General features: G+C 41.0%; 1 protein-coding gene across 4 annotated transcripts in view; it reads right to left on the reverse strand.

Moving 5' to 3' along the window:
• Positions 1-2,013: 2,013 nt before the first annotated feature.
• The window catches only part of UCHL5 (ubiquitin C-terminal hydrolase L5), a 129,539-nt gene continuing 111,602 nt past the window's right edge, over positions 2,014-19,950 (reverse strand). For 2 of the 4 annotated variants that reach the window (XM_073592779.1, XM_073592781.1), the window contains exons 10-11: positions 16,024-16,122; positions 2,014-2,991 (exon numbers count right to left, since the gene is read on the reverse strand). In XM_073592779.1, the coding sequence (XP_073448880.1) occupies positions 2,950-2,991; positions 16,024-16,122 (141 nt within the window). In that variant the 3' untranslated portion in view covers positions 2,014-2,949. Of the gene's footprint in view, positions 2,992-4,153; positions 5,711-12,965; positions 13,032-16,023; positions 16,123-19,950 lie in introns of those variants that run through there. The other 2 variants (XM_073592780.1, XM_073592778.1) reach the window with 2 other exon arrangements.

Genomic DNA, 19,950 nt, shown 5'->3' on the forward strand with positions numbered 1-19,950 from the left:
CCAAAACACCTGGGGGGCCAAGGTTCGCCATCACTGATCTAGGGCCTCTGCTTTGAGTAAATGTCTAGCAAAAAAATAATGCTTTTTACATGAAGAAGACATCAGAATTGGCCTGGGCTGGGATCTATAGTCCAAATGTAAAATTATTTACCGGTATATTTTTCAACATTGATTCTCAGCTATTTTTAGTTTACTTCTGTTAAAGCGGTAGTAAAGGCTTGTAAAATGGCTAGTAAAAAAAAAAAGTCCTCCAGCAGCATGCGGTCACCGCTGCAGAATGGCTGAGCAGTGATGACTTTACTCCCACGCATGCCACAGGGCTCTGAAGGAACAGCACGGGTATGGCGTCACCCCAGAGCGCATGCATCAGTGATGCCACCGGCTGCTGCACCCTAGCATATCTCTTAAATGGTGCGCTTTTAGAAGGTATTCATTTACCCTACAGATAAGCTTTATTATAAGTAGGTAAAAATAAAAATATTGCCTTTACTACCACTTTCATCTTGAAATGTTTAAACAGTTACTTCCTTGAATCCTGGGACAAACTATACCCGGTTAGTAGGTACTTTGTCACAGAGCCTACCTCCTGAAGTACAGAGGTGCTGGGAGGAGAAATTTCAGGAGGCAGTAAGTACAGGAATGACAGCTTGCAGGTAGCAAGGTGCCATGGGATATGTAGTTCTTAGAAACTGAAAGTAACAGCAGAGGAGAAACTGAAAAATATGCAGGGAGTCCATGAAAAGAGGAAAAGTGAAAGATGGCCTACAGACATGAAAGGATATTTTTAATGTAAGCTTATATTGGATTGTCAAAAATATCATTTGTTTTTCTATTACAATTTTGATGTTTTCAATAAAATGAAAACATATACTGTGACTATAGATCTTTAAGGAAAAAAGTACCTACAGTTTGTTTGATCATCAGAAATGACATTAGTGGACTAATATACACCCGATGTCTCCTTAAAGGGAACCTGTAACCTGCACTATGCGATCATATATGGATTTTATCAGCTTAAAGTGGAGGTCCGCCCACACCTAGAAAATTAAAAGTAAGCAGCTACAAATACTGCAGCTGCTGATTTTTAATATATGGATACTTACTTGTCCAGGGAGCCCGCGGTATCGGCACCACTGCAGATCTTCAGATTGACTGTCGGGTGCAGCCGCCGCCATTGCCGGTGAGGGAACCCGACAGTGAAGTCTTTCAGGTTCACAGTTAGTTCCCTATTGTGCATGCGCAAAGTGTGCTGCGTTTTCCAATTGGCCCGGCGACTGAGGCAAACACAAAAACAGGCGCGGGGGGGGGTGGGGGGGATTGGGACAAAAGAAACAAGCAGAAGTTCCACTTCTGGGTGAAACTCCGCTTTAATAAAATACATTTAAGAATATCTAATTGTGCCACACATATTAGGCTTTGCCATGCATGCTGTAGTGAGAGCGATAACCACTAATGCACCTCCAAGAACCAATGGAATTGATGACCGCCCCATTCTGCCTGCAAACTGGATGGACCTTGGCAGGCATGCACAGTTCCCCTGTACTGTTGGGGTTTACTAAGGAGCCCCTGTAATGGCACCTCACCTGCCCACCAGAGCGCCCCAGATGGATCTGGCAGCCTCAGCAGGAAAGGTGGGGCAAAGAAGAACCAAAGGTTACAATCAGGGAGGATGTAGCAAAAGCGACCTGACCCTTGGAACAGGACCACCTCACCTGTTGATGGCAGAGAGATTTGGCAAGGCATTCCCAGGCACCTCCTAGATGAAAGGCGAAAAGGTAATCATAAAACAAACGGTAGTTGCTGTGCATGTGCCTACAGGAGTTCAGGAAGCACAAGAACTGAAGGGCAGTAGTGGGTGGGGAGCTATCAATTTCTCTGTGTGCTTGGGTTTCCTGTAGGAAGAGCAGCCTATTTTTCATATGACCGCCCTGGAGGATGACTTGGGGAAAATAGGTTTGGTTTCCATTTAATTTGCAAACACCAAAAACCTCTTCAACATCCTCCTCCATGTCATTATTAAATTAAAGTGAGCATTTTATTTTGTAAGAAAATTAAAATGTTGGACAAAAATCCCCAGTATAACTATAATAGAAAAGCATACTTGTAAGCAAGTTGTCAATTACACCATACGAAAAAACAAAAACAGAAAAAGTAATGGTAAAGGAGGGACCTACAACAGCTCAGTACACAAAAAGATATATATATATTTTTTTTTTAAACAGAACAATGCTACATAGGGATGAGTTTGAATGTATAATTGTCATGATTATCCAAACGTAAAGGAATGTCAATAAGGGCAAAGTACAAAATAATCATTAAAAAACCCCACAAGGATGAAAAAAGAAGCCTGTTTTGTTTACTTTTTATATTCCTGGAACTAAGGCTCCATTCACAGCTGATCGTGGGCGCAATTCCGCCCTCAATTTCAAATCGCTGCAAAACACGGGGCGTTTCCAATGTCATTACGTCTAATAACAACCCGATTTTGTCGCCCCCAAAAGAAGCTTGTGTTCCTTTTTGACATTCGTGGCATGACTGGGGTGCCATTAGAAGTAATGACAGTGCAGACGCATCCCATGTTTTAAAAGCGATTTGAAATCGCAGGTGGATTTGCCGTGATTCCGCCCGTGCTCAGGTGTGAATGGAGCCTAATAAAATAGTTTTAGGTAATTATGTTAATAATGGACAAGTCCATACATCATCTTCCACTATATTTGTAAACACATTTTAATAGTAGCACAATCTGTACAGGGCTTTCTGTAATAACTGTAAATGTGTGCCAGCGGTAGGAATTCAAATAGTGATAAATATATGTATAAAAGAACTGGAATATTTGCAATACATGTGAATAACATAAAAAGTCTTTGATTGCTGATTTCCTCCAGAACTATGCAAAAGAAGCTAGACTTGTTTCTTTTTTTGCCTTCAGCAAGGTTTTTTTTTTTTTATTTATTTTGCTTCCTGCGCTCTTCTTGTCTGCTTTTCTTTAGCCTAGAAAGGAGGGGGGAAAAAAAGGCCTAGTAAGTAAAGTGCTGCAAACGTAAGGAAAATGTTTGCATATATATGTAAAGTATTACATACATTTTATGGTGTAAAGGTTTCTAAATTATTTACTTGCTAAACAATTGTCCCCTTAATACTACCTGATCATCATTTAAATTCCACAGCAGAATTGTGTATTGCCATGAAACAAATGCGTATTTTTATGGGTACTAAATAGGGAACTGCGTTCAACCTCACAATCTGGAGATGACCGGTAACATTTGCTTTGCACCTCTTGCTGACCACTAATGCATATGTACAGCAGCAGGGAGATGAGCTTTAATGCCCACACACTGCACAAGTGTGTCCATGGCAGCTGAGTCACAGACAGCTTGTGGACAACCCTGACAGCCAATCAGCGATTGGGTCCTGGCCCATAAACCCATTGAAGGACCACCAAATAGGACCAGAAGGGGGTTTATAAGTGCTATTTCTTGTGGTCTGTGGATAAAATGTCAAATATCCTAATACATGTACTGGAATTTTTCAAATTGGCAAAACACAATTTTTGGTTTACTGGAATTTAGACACTAGTGAAAATAATATTGCATGGGTAACTGACTCTTCTGCAAACCACCACGAAGAATAATCAGTCAGAAGACTACGATGATTTAAAGTGCACCTAACCCAAACACATAAACCAAATGTCACTACACATTGTTCCTGTAATGGCAAGAAGTTTAATTTATATTTTCTACTTTAATTTAATGTGGTTGTAAACATTTATATATACCCAGTGGAGTGACTAGCCTCAGGTGCTACACAGAGATGAAACAAATCCTCCTACATAAGTTGTACCCAATTATCTGCAGCCCTTTCCTATACAGCCATTCAAAGTGCAGTTTACACAACCTTTCTGAGCTTCAGGAGGCAGGAATCTGATGTCACACAAAGCTCAGCACAGAAAGGAGAGAGTTTAGTGTAATCTGAGATTCAAGTGGAGGGAATGGTAACAGCCCCCTCTACACCATCTCACAGGAAACATGGACAGCGGAGGTTGTCAATCACCTGCTGTGTGCTGGAGATCAGAAGTGAGTCATGCAGATAGCAGAGAGGACAGAAAGGCTACAAATCACGCTAGTTTTTTTTGGATTGAGACAAGTACACACTATAGAAGTATATGCTTTGTTAATTTTTCATTTCAGAGGTTTACAACCACTAAAGTGTATCAAAATTTTAAAGCAAAAGTGTAATATTTAGCAACTCCTATGCTTTAATATAGTAGCAACATGAGTTTTTTTGAAGTCAGTAAGTCTGTTTTTATGCTTCCATTAACAGACCAAGCTGTCCAGCAAATATGGCAGTATAAGTGAGAGCTAGAGAGTTAAAAGAAGCAAACACTGGCCTAGGTCCTTACAATATTCAGCTTTTATTCATTTATGTGAAACCTTTACCCCCAAAATCTTTTCCTGTAACTGAATAAAAAGTGTTTGCTGGAGGTAGACCTTAATTTGTTAGTCAAGTCCTATCCAAATTTGCTAGTGCATCTAACACTACGTTCTTTCTACAGGGAGACAATGCTGCTGTCAAAGGGTGGCTCTGAATGGGGTCTTAGAGTGGAGCCACTCTAAGACCCCATATACACTATTAGATTTTTTGCAGATTTCTTCTCTAGATTAACCAAACCTTACGAGTTTCAATTTGAATGCGATCAGGCAGGCCCTTGCACTACATGGTTTTGGTAAATCTGAAGACAAAAATCTGCAGAAAATCTAATAGTGTGTATGGGGTCTAAAGGCCTGTACACATGGTCAGAAATTCTGAAGATAAATTTCGTCCGATGAACGGTCTGCCGATTTTCTGACCGCATGCTGCTTTTGACAGCCGTTTACGAATTTTCGGCAGACAAAGACTGGATGTGCAGGCTTGAAAATTTTTGTCTGATGTGACCACAACGTCCGATTTTCTTTTCATTAGTATGGTTTTCTGACAAAAAAAAAAATCTGAAGAGCAAGACTAGGCATGCTCAGAAATGAAAACACACACAAAACAATTCAACTCATTAAAAATAAAAAAAAATTAGAAAAACCGCGCTGAAAAACCCAAATGTAAAAACAAGACTATAGCGGCACAAACAAAACACCAATATCTGTGTAAAATAAACTAATAAATCAAAATAAGTGCGCTCATAATCTGTAAGCAAGTGTGATGATATTGAAAAAAAATTTAAATTAAACGTCCATGAATCAAAGTGCAATGGATAAATATCTTAAAATGAATGTGCACTAGTGTACAGAAAACACATATATAAACAATTTGAATGTATCAAGCACTGAATAAGTGATCACATTAATATATCACTAAACACAACAAAACTCGTCAACAGTGAAAAAAGGTGAAAATAGCGAATATAGTCCATAAACTGAACGACAGAAAAAAGTTCCATGAGTGTATATCAAATTTATGAAAATAGGAGAACACATCCACGATCCATCAAGCTATAACCCATATAGATGAAGGGAGATGAGAGGAGTGTATAGATGTGACTCTCAGTTGAAGTAAATCCAAAAATATTAAAGGTGGACCCTTACCCTAAATGGTGGACCTCCCTATTGGCAAGGTCTTGCATGCAAGCAGATTTAGCCCTCTGCGGGGACCGTGGAGTGATGGCGTCCAACACAGCTGATGTGTCCAGCGTCTCCAGCTTGGAGTGGTCCAAATCGTCTGCCTGAAAGGGGGGGAAACACTCACTTGACCCAAAGGTGGTGGGTGAAAAATAGAGAAGGCTACGCATTGTACGTCATCACACAGTCCGCCCCATGATATGCACGGGTGTTAGTTTGTTTTTTAATGCCGGCTATTTTTACGAATTTTTAATATTGCTTCACGGAGTGTGTTCCCTCCGGCTCGGTTTTACCTTTTAACAATAAAACTACCAGTATATACTACACCATTGGAGCCCTTCTCTATTTTTCACCCACCACCTTTGGGTCAAGTGGGTCAAGTGGGTGTCTCCCCCCCCCCTTCAGGCAGACGATTTGCACTTATTCTGATTTATTAATTCAACTCATTACGTCACTTCTGACATTAAATTCTGTCGTCAGAAATTTTTCTGATGGCGAGTACCCTCTTCATTTTCGATTTGATACTAGCAAACAAAAAACTGACGAAAATGTGTCCAATAATCTGACCGTGTGTACAAGGCTTTAGACAGGAGGTGATCTGGCTGAATCACCAGGCGAAAGAATAAAGGAAAAAAAATGCAGCCATCGCCTTTAAGGATTTGTAAGCCACAATCTATTATTTTTTGTACTAGGTATTACTCAAATCATTCCTGCTGATCATACCAGCAAAGTGTATGCTGAAGTACATCCCTTCCTAGGGTGACAAAGCTAAATTCAGCTGCAGCATTACCACACTTCCCTATATGCTCCCAATTTGAACTGCAACCTGCCATGCGAAGAATGCACATTGTGCTGACATTCTGCACTTTAGTCACTCGGGGTGCATGGAAGTCCACAGAAAGTTTGCTTAGTGAAAAAAAAGAGAAAACATGAATAAAAGCAGGGGAAAACTTTTTAACTCACCTCAGTACATTACAGAACTCCTCCCCTCTATGTTATTTAGATGAGGAAAGGTGAAGTTGTTCTCTAGCCCTAACACACACTCTGCCCTGCAACACTGTTGACTGATGGATGTCTAAACCAGTGTTTCTACACTCCAGTCCATAAGGCGACCAAACGGGTCATGTTTTCAGGCTTCCCATTATTTTGCACAGGTGATTTAATCAGTTTCACTGCCTTAGTAATTACCACAGCTGTTTCAACTGAGGAAAATCCCAAAAACCTGTTGGGGTGCCTTGAGGACTGGAGTTGAGAAACACTATTCTAAACATTGAGATCGCTTTGTATCCAGGGGTAGGGGGAAGACCGTGATTATTACTAGCGTCTGTAGCAGCCGCTTGCGATATTTGGAAGCGGATCCGGCAGGCTGGTTGTAGACAAGTTGATCGATCAATACACTTTGTACATTCAGCCTGCTCATTAACGGTTCAAATCTCAGCTGGTTGTTCCTGCTGAACTAGCCGAGATTCAAACCGTGTATGGCCTGCCTTATCAAGTAGCTCTAAACCACATCTTTAAATTAATTTCATTATTTGGACTCCAGGTGTGCAAACTACTGTCTCCAATTAGCTTTTATTGATGCAATTAGTCTGAGTTCACTTTTTTTCCCCTCCAGCATTGTGCAGCAGGGTGTGTTCAGGAAAGGAACAAGTTATACTTACCTGCTCTGTGCAGTGGATTTGCACACAGAAGCCTGGATCCTTCACTTTTCGGGTCCCTCTGTGATGCTCCTGGCCCCTCCCTACCGTTGGGAGTGCCACCACAGCAAGCGGCTTGCTATGAGGGCATACAAGCCGAGCCACACTGTATCCATTCAGACATGGAGCCCCACCCTTTCTCTCCTCAATGGCTGACTGACTGATCGACGGCAGCGTGAGCCAATGGCACCGTGCTGCTCTCTCAGCCAATGAGGAGGCGAGTCCCGGGTAGTCGAGACACTCCTACAACATCGCTGGATCTAGATGGGGCTCAGGTAAGCATTAGGGGGGATGATGCACACAGAAGGTTTTTTATGTTAATGCGTTAAGATAGAAAAAAAACCTTCTGACTTTACAACCACTATAAGCACATTCCCTGGGACTCATATAGAATGGCGCAGACAGATTTTGCAAAGTGTCTCTCGTGCATTCTAAAAGTGGTAAAGAATGCGCCAAATTCATGTACCGGTCTGGAACTTGTACTCTGAATTTAGTTCATGCTGTGCCACTCTTAGAATGCACGTGACACGTTTTCAAAATCTGTACGCCAAAAGTGAGTTGGTCCTGATTAGCTCTGCTTATACAGTTGGCGCGTTCAATGCGACACAATGTAAAAGCGGAGCATTTTAGAACTACCTGAATTTGGTGCACTAGTCGCTGTCAGAACCAGAAGTGTTGCAAATGCTTTATGAATTTGGCACAATACAGATACAAGTAGAGGTCGACCGATATATCGGCCGGCCGATACATCGGCCGATATTTGGCTTTTTTTACTTAATCGGCATCGGCCGATTGTGCTGATAAAAAAAGCCGATTATAACTTCAGCGGGACTTGCAAATGACTTCTGTAATAGAAGTCAATTGCAAGTTGTCTGAAGGTTTCTTCTCTCCTCCTCTGGGCAGCCTGCCAAATCTGATAAGAAGATACATTTGTATCTCTTCGGGTTCTTTTATCAATAGACTGAACTCTGTGTGTAGAAGTTCTCAGTTTAACCATTTAAAGACTAAATCTTTTTTGACACTTGTTGCTTACAAGTAAAAATTCTGTATTTTCTGCTAGAAAATCACTTGGAACCCCCAAACATTATATATATATATTTTTTTTTAGCAGAGACCCTAGGGAATAAAATAGCGGTTGTTGCAATATTTTATGTCACACGGTATTTGCGCAGCGGTCTTTCAAACGCAATTTTTTAAAATAAAATTAAAAAAAAAAAAATAAGCAGTAAAGTTAGCCCATTTTTTTTCGTCCAAAAGTTTTGGTTACCTGTTTTTGTGTATTTAATATTTAAGATATAGTTAGAGGTTTGTTTTGTTCAATAAATGTTTAAATGTAAAAAAATTTCTGTATCACTTATTACTTAAGGTTGCTTTCACACTGGAGCGGGCAGGCGTTGACGGTAAAACGCTGATAGTTTTAGCGGCGCTTTACCGTCATTTTAGCGGCGCTATTCGGCTGCTAGCGGGGCGCTTATAACCCAGCTAGCGGCTGAGGAAGGGGTTAAATGCACCCCTGAAGTGCTGCTGCCGAAACGCTTTGCAGCCGCTTCGGCAGCGGTGCGCATTCATTTCAATGGGCAGGAGTGGTGGAGGAGCGGTATACACCGCTCCAAAGACATCCTGCCAGCGCATCGTCTCAGTGTGAAAGCACTCGGGATATCACACTGAGACTGTAGGGAAGCCGCTTTACAGGCACTTTACAGGCGATATTTTTAGCCCAAAAGTGCCTAAAAAAACGCCCCAGTGTGAAAGGGGTCTAACTGTTAGATTTTATGAGATGAAGGGGGAAAACAAAATAAAAAAAAAAAAATCGGCCTAATATATCGGCCCAAAAAAATCGGCATCACATATCAGCCATCGGCCACCGCGATTTCTAAATATCAGCATCGGCCAGAGAAAAACCCATATCGGTCGACCTCTAGATACAAGAGGGATTAACGACAGAAATGTGGAGCAGCAGCTTTATCGGATTCCCCCTATTGTGTTTGTCTGTTGTATCTTAGAGTAGATGAAGATAAGATCACATTTTATAACAAATTGCTGCAGAAAAACAGTAAATTCCAAGGGGTTCATTTGCTTTTTCTTGCCACTGCACAATTAAGAGCTTTCCATTGGAATGGACTGGGCAGGGGGCTCAAAATAGATGTGTAATTTACTTAGTCTTATTTTTACTAGGATCTATGGTTATTATGTTGTTCATTTTTTGTAGAGCCTGTTTTGATTTGCCTTTCAACTCTGGTGACATATTGGGGGAATAAACCTGTGTGAGAGAAATGAAAATCCAAACAATGTATATATAACACCACAGAATCAATGCCAGGAAGGCAAAATTGGTAATATACGATATTTAATTTTGAAGTCCTAAAATTGTATAATATATAGGAAGTGTAATAAGCACTATAAACTAAAAGAGGATGTGAAGTAATAGCTTGTAAGCCTTACATGCACATCAATCGCAGCATCCGACTAGTTATCACAAATGGGCTTTCCTCCCTCGCATCCTACATGTGAGTATATAGGGAATGAGAGTCATATCTTTAGTCATGGACAGATTGGTTAAAGAGAACACATTAAAGTAGAACTACAGGCAAAACTTTTTTTTCCCCATTTTAGAGAGTAAGGGAGACTTATAACCCAATTCATTTTTTGTCATCTGTGTCCCATAACAGAGATTTCCGTTCAGTTCCTGTTCCATAACCAAAACAGGAAGTGAGGGGAAATCCCTGCAAATTAGGGGAATTCCTTCGGGGACCCCCAGGTCACCAGAACTAGCGTCCCCCATTGGAAGATTGGGGTGTTGATCAGGATCATTTGGGTAGTTTCTGTTGCCATTATGATTTAAAAAGAGTAAACCCAGTTGATTAATAATAAATGGCTTAAGCCAAACACTAACCACGAGTGAAAGAAATGTTTTTGTTTTATCATTCATATTCTCTGAAAAATGGACAAGAAATCATAAATTCTGCCAGGGTATGTAAACTTATGAGCACAGCTGTATTTTTAAATACCGATGTTTGGAGCCATTTCACAAGCATGTGCAATTTTAAAGCGTGACACGTTTAGTATCTATTTACCTGACGCAAAACCATATTTTATCTTACTAAAAGTTGCGTTCGAAAAACCACTGCGCAAATCTCTGCTACAAAAATATATAATGTTTGGGGGATCTAGGTGATTTTTTTAAACAAAAAGTGTCAGAAGTTCTGGTCTTAAAGTGGATAATGCCTGAAGGTGCTTCTTGGATATTGCACTTCATGTGGCCAGGCTGTCAAAGTCTCACACACGTATCATTGCCATACTCAGGAGCTGCAGAATTTGTTTTGGGGTGTAGTTGCAAGTATGCTTATGCCGTGTGTGAGAAATTACTTAACATTAATTTTTTGTGAAAAAAATAGTTTTTTTAATTTCTTAATTTTTTAAACAATTATGGGGGAAAAAAAAAAAAAAAAAAAAAAACTTCAAAAAAACTTGCCATGCCTCTTACTAAATACCTTGAACGGTCTACTTTCCAAAAAGGGGCTATTTGTACTGTCTTGGTATATTAGACCCCTTTTACACTGGGGCGTCCGCGGTAAAGCGCCGCTATTTTTAGCGGCGCTTTACCGCCGTTTTTGCGGGGTTAAAGCCGCCCCGCTAGTGGCCCAAAAAAGGGTTTAAACGACCCGCAAAGCGCCGCTGCCGGCGGTTCGGCAGCAGTGCCCATTCAGTTCAATGGGCAGGAGCTGTTTAGGAGCGGTGTATACACCGCTCCCAAGATGCTGCTTCCAGGACTTTTTTTAGCATCCTGCCAGCGCACCGCTTTAGTGTGAAAGCACTCCAGCTTTCACACTGGAGAGGCTCTTTACAGGAGCTATTTTTAGCGCTGTAGCGCCTGTAAAGCGCCTCAGTGTGGCAGGGGTCTTAGGGCATCAAGAAATGATAGGCCGTCAGTACATCAGGTATGATCAATTTTCATTGATTGGTAACATAGCTTGTAGACGCTATACCTTTCACACAGACCAAATAATATGCACTGATTTGGGTTATTTTTACCAAAGAAATAAAGCAGTAAAACTTTTGGTCAAAATTTATGAAGAGTAATTACTTATTTACAAAATTTTATAACCTAAGTTAAGAAAAACGCATTTTTTTTTTTTCAAAATATTTGGTCTTTTTTCATTTATCGCGTAAAAAATTGAAAACCCAGTGGTGATGAAATACCAACAAATGAAAACTATTTGTGTGAAAACAAGGATAACATTTCATATGGGTACAGTGTTGCATGACTGAGTAAATATTCAAAGAGCAACAGCACTTAAAGCTGTAAATTGGCCTGTGCAGGAAGGGGTTGAAAGTGTCCAGTATTGAGGTGGTTAAACCGACAGTGGGTGCAGGGGAGAAAATCCTCAGCCCAATGCCACAATGGTAAAGCAAACCTGTAATGTAGAAAAAAAAAAAAAAAAAAAAAAATGAACTGCCATGGTGGACCCTAATGTAAAAATGCTAGCTGCCTGCCTTCAATATTCTGAGTTACTGGTCCAAAACAAGCATACAAGTGAAGACAAAGCATCTGATTTGCATATTGATGATGTATCAGTGACTTAGGAAAGACTGAAATCAGTGGCTCAGAATGAGAGCTAGCCAACTAGCTTTTATTTGTATTTTTTATTTTTATTTTTTTAGAATGGCAGGCCACATACGGTATTTCTCTTAGTACAGATTCTCTTTAAAGGCCAAGTTCACCTTTTGGAAAAAATGAATAAAATACAAATTTCTGCAGATCACTTGCACAATGTCAGGCTCCTACAGACTCTCAGTATAACCACCTGCCTGTACCGGCAATTACCGAAGAGCGGGAAAAATGAATTCACTACGAGAGCCCTCACCAGTACCCTCACAGTTGGCTGAAAACTACAACCAACTGCTGTGGCTGAAGATGGTACTTGTAGTCCATTCATCCACAGATCGTTGTGAATGAATAATGTGGCTTTGTGGGCAGAGCCATGCTCAGCTGCACTATTTTTAAATTCTGTCAGCACGTGTGGGGAGAAGATCCCTTGCCCACTGGGTAGGAGGCAATGAGAATTCAGAAGTGGCAACTGCTATCTCTATCCCCTTACAGCAGTGTTCATCAATTGTCCTCAGGGCCCACTAACAGGACAGGTTTTATGTATTACCTTGGGGAGATGCAGACTAGAATACTGCAATCACTGAGCAGAAAATTATATCACCTGTGATGTATTTCAGTTATCTTGCAAACCTAGCCTGTTAGTGGGTCCTGAGGACAGGGTTGATGACCACTGCCTTAGAGGAAAAACTGCGTGTGTGACCTACTGATAAAGCAGGGGTCATACTGCATGGGTGGTGTCAGTTTGAGCACAGCTGTGATTTTCTTTGATTGGAAGTTGGATTGTCAATATTGATTTATATTTTTATTTTTTGGACATTTGTTAGACTGCATTCATCATCATTAAATATATTGAAATATTATTTGTATGAATGTTAACAATTTGTACTTATTTTCTGCACATTTAAAATGGAGTGATATATAAGATATTGCACTTTGTTTCTGCATTCAAGATTGCTGATTTATAGCACTTGTGATAAAAATTTAGTGCAACTGTATTATTAATTTTATGAAGCGATGCGCTACAGAAATTTGGGTATATAGCCAGGAAACTACCATTTGCGAAATGACAAGTAGTAAGGGCAGCCTTCATGTCTTTCTCTTGAAAGAGGGCATCCTGTTCTAGAAAAAAAAATACATAGAAAAAAATAAATAAAGCATTCATATACAGTGCCTTGAAAAAGTATTCATACCCCTTGAAATTTTCCACATCTCGTCATGTTACAACCAAAAACATAACTATATTTTATTGAGATTTTATGTAATAGACCAACATAAAGTGGCACATAATTGTGAAGTGGAAGGAAAATGATAAATGGTTTTCAATATTTTTTACAAATAAAATATCTGAAAAGTGTGGCGTGCATTTGTATTCAGCCCCCTTTACTCTTATACCCCTAACTAAAATCTAGTGGAACCAATTGCCTTCAGAAGTCATCTACTTGACTAAATAGAGTCCACCTATGTGTAATTTAATTTCAATATAAATGCAGCTGTTCTGTGAAGCCCTCAGGAGGTTTGTTAGAGAATCTTTGTGAACAAACAGCATCATGAAGGTCAATGAACACACCAGATAGGTCAGGGATAAAGTTGTCAAGAAGTTTAAAGCAGTGTTAGGTTATAAAAAAATATCCCAAGTAGGGCTGGGGAAAAAATCGATTTAAATCTTGAATCGAAATGAGAGGTCAAATCGATTCAAAATTTAAGCAAATCGATTTTTTTTTTCCACCGCGCCGGTCCTGAGGAGTTGCGGGCAGGAATTTTTAGGCGAGGCCGCGGCTTTGGCCTAGTCCGCGAGGCCGGACGCCGCGGCCTCGCCTAAAAACTCCTGCCCGCAGCTCCTCCGGACCGGCGCGGTGTCCAAATTAAAAAAAAAAAAAAAAAAAAAAAAAAAAAAAAACTCGATTCGAATCGTGAATCAAGTTTTTTTTTTTTTTTTAAATTGCAGATTTTTTTTGAGAAAATCACCCAGCACTAATCCCAAGCTTTGAACATCTCACAGAGTACTGTTCAATCCATCATCTGAAGATGGAAAGCTACCAAGACATGGCCGTCCATCTAAACTGACAGGCCGGGCAAGGAGAGCATTAATCAGAGAAGCAGCCAAAAGGCCCATGGTAACAATGGAGGAGCTCCAGAGATCAGATGGGAAAATCTGTCCACAGGACAACTATTAAGTCATTCACTCCACAAATCTGGCCTTTATGGAAAAGCACCAAGAAGAAAGCCATTGTTGAAAGAAAGCCATAAGAAGTCCCGTATGTAGTTTGCGAGATGCCATACGGGGGACACAGCAAACATGTGGAAGAAGGTGCTCAGGTCAGATGAGACCAAAATTTAACTTTTTGGCCTAAAAGCAAAACGTTATGTGTGGCGGAAAACAAACAAGCAGTGTACATCACCTTGAACACAACATCCCCACCGTGAAACATGGTGGTGGCATCATCATGTTGTGGGAATGCTTTTCTTCAGCAGGGATAGGGAAGCTGGTTAGAGTTGATAGGAAGATGGATAGAGCCAAATACAGGGCAATCTTAAAAGAAAACCTGTTCGAGTCTGCAAAAGACTTGAGACTGGGGCAGAGGTTCAGCAGGACAACGACCCTAAACACACAGCCAGAGCTACAATTAAATGGTTAAGATCAAAGCATATTCATGCGTTAGAATGGCCCAGTCAAGATCCAGACCTAAATCCAATTGAGAATCTGTGGCATCGACTTAAAATGCTGTTCACAGATGCTATCTATCCAATCTGACAGTGCTTGAGCTATTTTGCAAAGAAGAATGGGGAAAAAAAAATCACTCTAGATGTGCAAAGCTGGTAGAGACATCCCCAAAAAGACTTGCAGCTGTAATTGCAGCAAAAAGGTGGTTCTACAAAGTATTGACTCAGGGGGGCTGAATACAAATGTAAGCCACACTTTTTACATTTTTCTGTAAAAATTTTGAAAATAATTTATCATTTTGCTTCCACTTCACAATTATGTGCCACTTTGTGTTGGTCTATCACATAAAATCCCCATTAAATACATTTACGATTTTGGTTGTAACATGACAAAATGTGGAAAATTTCAAGGGGTATGAATACTTTAAGGCACTGTAAAAACATTCCAATTATAAAATTCTACCAACCTGATATTTTAACCTCTGCCACAAGGTTTCTTTTTCTAGCATTGAAACTGATTGCAAAGATGGCTCTCTCCCAAGTCCCCTACATTTAAACTCTGGAATTCTCATGTTAATTTCATCTTGTCCAGGGGAAAAAAAAAAAAAACTTTCAAGAAAGTGAAGGTGGAAGTGGAAATCCTCTCCTCTGTGCCATTGTTCGAGAGGTATCAAGCACTAGATTGACTCGAATGAGAACAGCCTTTAATGGATTGAAATGTAGCTGGTCCCTGCTGAACTGGACGAATTTTGATTCATCTATGGCCTGCTTAAATCAGAGTTCCCCCCCCAAAATGGAAGTTGAGCTTTAAGGACTCCTCGCCATCTTACATGCCACATTTGGCATGTCATTTTTTGGGGTTTGGGGAGAGGGGGTCGAGTTTTGACAGGTACTCCAGCTCCCACTTCCGCCCAGGCCGCCTAGGTGACTCGAGTGGAAGTTCTCCTCTCCCCCTGCCTCCCTGCAACCTACTGGGACATGTCACTGGTCTGAGAAGATTTCCCGGCCAACTCGCGCATGCCCACACTTGTGATGCTGGGGAGAGGCAAAGGGGGAGAACCAAGGGTTTGGGCGGCCACATTCTGGATCGTGGGACAGGTGAGTGTGGGTTTATTAAAAGTCAGCAGCTACACTTTTTGTAGCTGCTGACTTTTACTAAACAGAAAAACTATTGGAACTCCGCTTTAAGTATTATCTGTTTCAATGGAAGTTGCCTACTGCTTTTCATGGAGAGGGAAAGTCATCTGTTAGGATCTTTTTGTTTATCTTCTTCTGACAGCACAGAAAAAAACACATTTAAAACTTTTTTTTTTTATTATTTGATTAAAAGAAAAAAAAAAAAAAAAAAAACACCATATTCTACAACTGAATTACACATGGTTTTGTGGTTAATAGTTTACAGTCTAGTTTTCTACGTTTGCGGTAGAAAAACCCTTCAGTTTCTGCTTACCTTTTCTACTAGCGGTATTAATTGTTGGTGTTCTGCCAAAGTTTTTAATAACTCCATAATGAATGGTAGATAGTTGTGTTTTCGTCTGATATTTTCAATCTGGAAATAGAAAATTACAAACAAAAAAAAAAAATAAAATTTTAAGACCCAACACGAAAAAAATAGATTTTCTTGTTACTCATCCTAAAATGCCTTTCTCCAAGTTCACTGACGACACGGATTCTTTCTTCTTTATATTCAAGACTGATAGAATTTTATAGCGCTAGCTACCAGTAGGACACTAGGCAGAAAAGAACTTGGCACCTCCTGTGTGCAGGCCTTACTGAATAAAATCCCCTCTGTGCATAGGCAAGCCAGTTCGTACTAAAGTAGTGTCAGAAGTAAATCTCCAACAGAGGTGGGCGCTGTGAGCTCAGAAAATGGGATCTTACGTTGAGTAGCAAAAAAAAAATCCAGTTTTCTGTTTTGTTCATTGACAGACACAGCTTAGCTTCTTTCTTCATATTCAAGACTGATAGGAATGTCCCAAAGCAGCGCCACAATGAGGGGTGGGCCAACAAAACAAAAAAGCAACTAGGCAACCCCCAGTGCTACAACAAAAAGAGGGCCCACGGGAAACCTTAAAAAGCATTATCATTCATCATTTTTTCTTTAGCAACAATTCTATATTGCATATACATACACTATATTACCAAAAGTATTGGGACACCTGCCTTTACACGTACATGAACTTTAATGGCGTCTTAGTCCGTAGGGTTCAATATTGAGTTGACCCACCATTTGCAGCTTATAACAGCTTCAACTCTTCTAGGAAGGCTGTCCACAAGGTTTAGGAGTGCGTCTATGGGAATGTTTAACCATTCTTCCAGAAGCGCATTTGTGAGGTCAGGCACTGATGTGGATGAGAAGGACTGGCTTGCAGTCTCCGCTCAAATTCATCCCAAAGGTGTTCTATCGGTTTGAAGTCAGGAATCCGTGCAGGCCAGTCAAGCTCCTCCACCCCAAACTCGCTCATCCAAATCTTTATGGACCTTGCTTTGTGCACTGGTCCAAATCATTTGGTGGAGGGGGGATTATGATACGGGGTTGTTTTTCCAGGGGTTGGGCTTGGCCCCTTCCTGTTCCAACATGACTGCGCACCAGTGCACAAAGCAGGGTCCATAAAGACATGGATGAATGAGTTTGGGGTGGAGGAACTTGACTGGCCTGCACAGAGTCCTGACCTCAACCTGATAGAAAACCTTAGTGATGAATTAGAGTGGAGACTGCAAGCCAGGCCTTCTCGTTCAGAGCAGTGCCTGACCTCACAAATGTGCTTCTGGAAGAATGGTCAAACACTTTCATAGACACACTCCTGAACCTTGTAGATAGCCTTCCCAGAAGAGTTGAAGCAGTTATAGTTGCAAAGGGTGGGCAATATTAAATCCTATGGACTAAGACATCATTAAAGTTCATGTGCGTGTAAAGGCAGGTGTCCCAATTCTGTGAATGAGTGGCACCAGGGATTTTCCGCTCTTCCTTCCTGTGACTACAGGAGCTGGGACGCACTCCATCCCTTGCTGGTACTCCTGTAGTGATTACAGCATCACCCACACTACTCCCCATAGTGATTGAGCCTCAGCGGCACACTAAAACTGTGGGTCACAGTGGGGGGGGGGGGGGGGGGGGGTTTGTCAGCCAGGGTAACAGTGACATGGACTGCAGGCACCCAGTCATATGCGTCTACGCAAGACGTTAAACTCGCTGGTTACCCCGGTCCAGGATGGGGCTTGATGCAGTCAACCCAGTGCGTAGCTGAAGGTCTGCATGCACTCGGCCAGACTGAGGTGACCACTGGATCTAGATTATCCAGCCCATTGTCTATTCCTGCTAAATGAAGATCTGTGCAGGAAAAAAAAAGGAATGGAACCACAGGTCCCAGCAGGGACCTGAACACTAGATAAAAATAACTGACTTGCCTATGCAGAGAGGGGGGTTTATCCAGTAAGGACTGCCCATAGGAGGTGCCGATTTCTTTTCTGCATATTGTTCTACACCTGGTAGGTGGTGCTATAAAACCCCATCAGTCATGACTATAAAAGATGAGAGAAGAGGTGTCCGTCAATGAATGAAAGAAAACTTGTTTCTATACCTAAAGCAGAACTAAACCCTCCTATACTTTACAGTCAATGAAGCCGCCATCTTTGCCTCTGTTTGATCTGCATTTATCATGGTGCTGCACATGTGATCAGTTATGACACCAGTCATTTGAATTGTTTGAGTTTGGTTGAGAGAACAAGCAGCTGTGACAGTTATCATTCCTAGCATGCCTTGAATGTAACCGTTTTGGGAAACCGTTAAATCATTAGGTTTAATTCCACTTTAACCACTTGCTGCCCACCCACCTTCCTATAACGCCGGGACGGTGCAGCTGTTATCCTGGGCCGCCGTCATATGACGTGACGGCCTTCCAGGCCCTCCAGGGGGCGCGCACCAGCCGCATCACTCGGGTCCCGGTGCGCGTGCCCGCGATTGCCCGGTAACTGAGCAGGACCGTGGATCTGTGTATGTAAACACACAGATCCACGTCCTGTCAGAGGAGAGGAGACCGATGGTGTGTTCCTTGTACAGAAGAACACCAATCGGTCTCCTCACCTTGTGAGTCCCCTCTCCCCACAGTTAGAATCACTCCTTAGGAACATAATTAACCCCTGCAGTGCCCCCTCCTGGTTAACCCCTTCATTGCCAGTCACATTTATACAGTAATCAATGCATTTTTATAGCACGGATCGCTGTATAAATGTGAATGGTCCCAAAAATGTGTCAAAAGTGTCTGAGGTGTCCGCCGCAATATCGCAGTCACGATAAAAATCGCAGATCGCCACCATTACTAGTGAAAAATTAAAATGCTATAAATCCCCCTTTTTTTGTAGACGCTATAACTTGTGCGCAAACCAATAAATATACGCTTATTGCAATATTTTTTACTAAAAATATGTAGAAGAATACATATCGGACGAAACTGAGGAAAAATTTGTTTAAAAAAAAAAAAAAAAATTTGGATATTTATTATAGCAAAAAGTAAAAAATATTGTTTTTTTCAAACTTGTCACTCTTGTTTTGTTTATAGCGCAAGCAATAAAAACCGCAGGGGTGATCAAATACCACCAAAAGAAAGCTCTATTAGTGGGGAAAAAAAATTATAAAAATTTAATTTGGGTACAGTGTTGCATGACCGCGCAATTGTTATTCAAAATGCGACAGCACTGAAAGCTGAAAATTGGCTTGGGCAGTAAGGGGGTGAAAATGCCCTGTACTGAAGTGGTTAAAGACTACAGTTGGTCCTTTTCTGCACAGGAAGAAAAGATCTGCCTAGAAAAAAAGAACTCATCATGTTAATTGAAAAACTGTCATGCATGTTTGGTAAAATCAGCAATTTTTGGTAGAAAACTTAGAACCCTTATTTTTTATTTGCTGAAAGCAAAGGCCCTGGAGAATAAAATTGTGACCATTGCTATTTTTTATGCTGCATAATATTTGTGGAGCCATTTATTAAATGCGTATTTTTAGGAAAAATTGGATGTTTATAACAGCTTACCTGTAAAATCCTTTTCTTTGAGGTACATCACGGGACACAGAGCCATAGTAGTTACTATGTGGGTTTTAGGCCACCTTCAGGTGATGGACACTGGCACGCCCTAAATTAAAAAGTGCCCCCCCCCCCCCACTGGTGGGAGTACCTCAGTTTTGTAGCAAAGCAATGCATGTGTACCAAGAATGGAGGGACCTCTGTGTCCCGTGATGTACCTCTAAGAATAGGATTTTACAGGTAAGCCCTTATAAAAATCCTATTTTCTTATAGTACATCACAGGACACAGGGCCATAGTAGTTACTATGTGGGATGTCCCATAGCATAGCATAGCAATGCCAAATGAAAGGGAGGGAGA

The sequence above is a fragment of the Aquarana catesbeiana genome, linkage group LG07, assembly GCF_042186555.1.
Source record: "Aquarana catesbeiana isolate 2022-GZ linkage group LG07, ASM4218655v1, whole genome shotgun sequence".
NCBI lineage: Eukaryota > Metazoa > Chordata > Amphibia > Anura > Ranidae > Aquarana > Aquarana catesbeiana.